Source organism: Macadamia integrifolia, chromosome 13 (assembly GCF_013358625.1).
Source record: "Macadamia integrifolia cultivar HAES 741 chromosome 13, SCU_Mint_v3, whole genome shotgun sequence".
Lineage (NCBI taxonomy): Eukaryota > Viridiplantae > Streptophyta > Magnoliopsida > Proteales > Proteaceae > Macadamia > Macadamia integrifolia.
This window is the reverse complement of record NC_056569.1, coordinates 12,055,452-12,057,295: the sequence shown is the minus strand read 5'-3', so window position 1 is coordinate 12,057,295 and position 1,844 is coordinate 12,055,452. Positions and strand designations below refer to the sequence as shown.

The window sequence follows — 1,844 nt, the reverse complement described above, 5'->3', positions numbered from 1 at the left end:
TTGTTAAAAGTGATCATAAATCAAGGGGATCACCTATATTTTTATTGATTCATCTTTCTTCAACTAAACCAAATTGCATGTAGTAAAAGAGATGGGGCATTGATCATGAAATTGTGAAACTAAATTTAGCCCATTTCAATTCCAGAATACAATGATAAAATTTACTCTATGAGTAATATTTGAAGGACCCAACCAAAAGAAGATTAGATCGCAGAGCAGATGGGTACTAGGCTCAAAGCTTGGATGGCTTTGGGAAAATGTCAGGAGTGAACTTCTGAGCGGCGCTCAGGCTACCCTTAATCCTCATGGCACCCCTGCATTCCATCAAGAAAATAAAATAGAAATAAAAAAACTGAAGCAAAGGGATACGAATAAACAATCAAAGAATCAAAATTCGATGCAAAACTATGGTACCTCATGAAAGCCATTTGAGGATTCATCTTCCCAGTGGCAACCTTGACAAAATCATCATCCTTGAATGAAAAGGTAGCATCAGGCTTGCCTTCGTAAGGACCTGAATTCTCCAAAGCAGGGGGAACAGAAAGAAGAACGCAACCATTAAAGCCAAGAATTAATTACGTTACATCAATGCAGTCTTCGTACAAGTTTCAATTGGATTACTCGACAAGAAGCATAACGATGGATTCCCCTTTTTCACAGATAAAAGAAGAACAATGGCCAAATTCGCTATCAAAACTGAATCTTTTACAATTTATCGAGCCCCAATTTGTTCTCCTTTTTTTCTGTAACCGACTGGACGAAATGACATGGAAATCAAAAGGAGAAAGAGAGAATAATCATCGACCTTTAGTAACCTCTCCTTTCTTGAGATCGACGACGTAAATCTCCTCATCGATTCCAATTTTCTGAGCAGAGATTAAAAAAAAAAAGAAGAGGATTAGAAGGTTAGTAGGGCATCAAAAAAATAGAAAGCGAAGAGCTTGAATAGGAAGGAACAACCTTGGGGGCTATGTTCATCTGATAGACGAGGCCAATCTTCTTGGTGAGCTCCTTACCGGCGTCGGTGGCAAGATGAAGCTTCATCTGCTCCAGAAGCGCCGCAGATTTAAGCTCGTTCGACATGGTTATGTGACTCAGAAATCAGAATAGGTCGGGAACTCGATCCGGCGTCGGTAAAGGTTCCGGAGAGACTATTGAAGTTAATTCTGACGCGTCGGTGCGGGCGTGGGCGGTGAGATATAGCAATAAATCATAAGAGATGAGATGGACACAACGAATAACTGCCCGACGTGGACAGGAAACAGATTGGATATGGTTATGTTCACGCAAACCTACGTTCTCTGCTACACGGTGACGTTTTCCGTTTTTACTAAATTTGATTCAAGGTGAGTTCCTCCAAAAATATTATTTATTTATTAAAATTTTTTTTTTATTATTATTTTTTTTTTGTGAGGGTGTCCCGAAGGACAATAGAGGGGTTATGTGGGTAAGATTGAGAGATTTCTTCTCCACCGTTGGAATCCATTAGTCTGGGAGGATCGTAATATGCGGTTTTACCCCTATTTTGTGTGGGGGGGTGTTCTTGACTTGAATCTATGACCACTTAATCGTAATGAAGGAATCCTACCGTTGCACCAATAAAATTAGCCCTCTAGAAAAATCATATATTAGAATATGTGACTTTTTAGACGTGAATGAGCAACCACCCGTAACTAAATATTCCTAATAATAGAAGGTTTGATTAAACTTGATTTAGAAATGCAAATCTAAGTGATAGTACAACAAAACACGAGCTTAGTAATACTTCCAATGGAGTTCCGATTAAAAGAAATAGAAACAACAAAAACAGAAATTATTGTTTATTGTCATTTCCTACAATAATG

The 1,844-nt window shown here is 38.4% G+C and overlaps 1 protein-coding gene across 1 annotated transcript; it reads right to left on the bottom strand.

Annotated features, from left to right (window-relative positions):
• LOC122059248 (sterol carrier protein 2-like) lies at window positions 1-1,255 on the bottom strand. Its single transcript, XM_042621938.1, has 4 exons — window positions 961-1,255; window positions 806-866; window positions 415-514; window positions 1-314 (listed from the first exon to the last, which is right to left on the bottom strand). Exons 1-4 carry the CDS (start codon window positions 1,081-1,083, stop codon window positions 233-235), a joined length of 366 nt encoding a protein of 121 aa, XP_042477872.1. The 5' UTR covers window positions 1,084-1,255; the 3' UTR covers window positions 1-232.
• Between the last annotated feature and the right edge of the window lie 589 nt (window positions 1,256-1,844).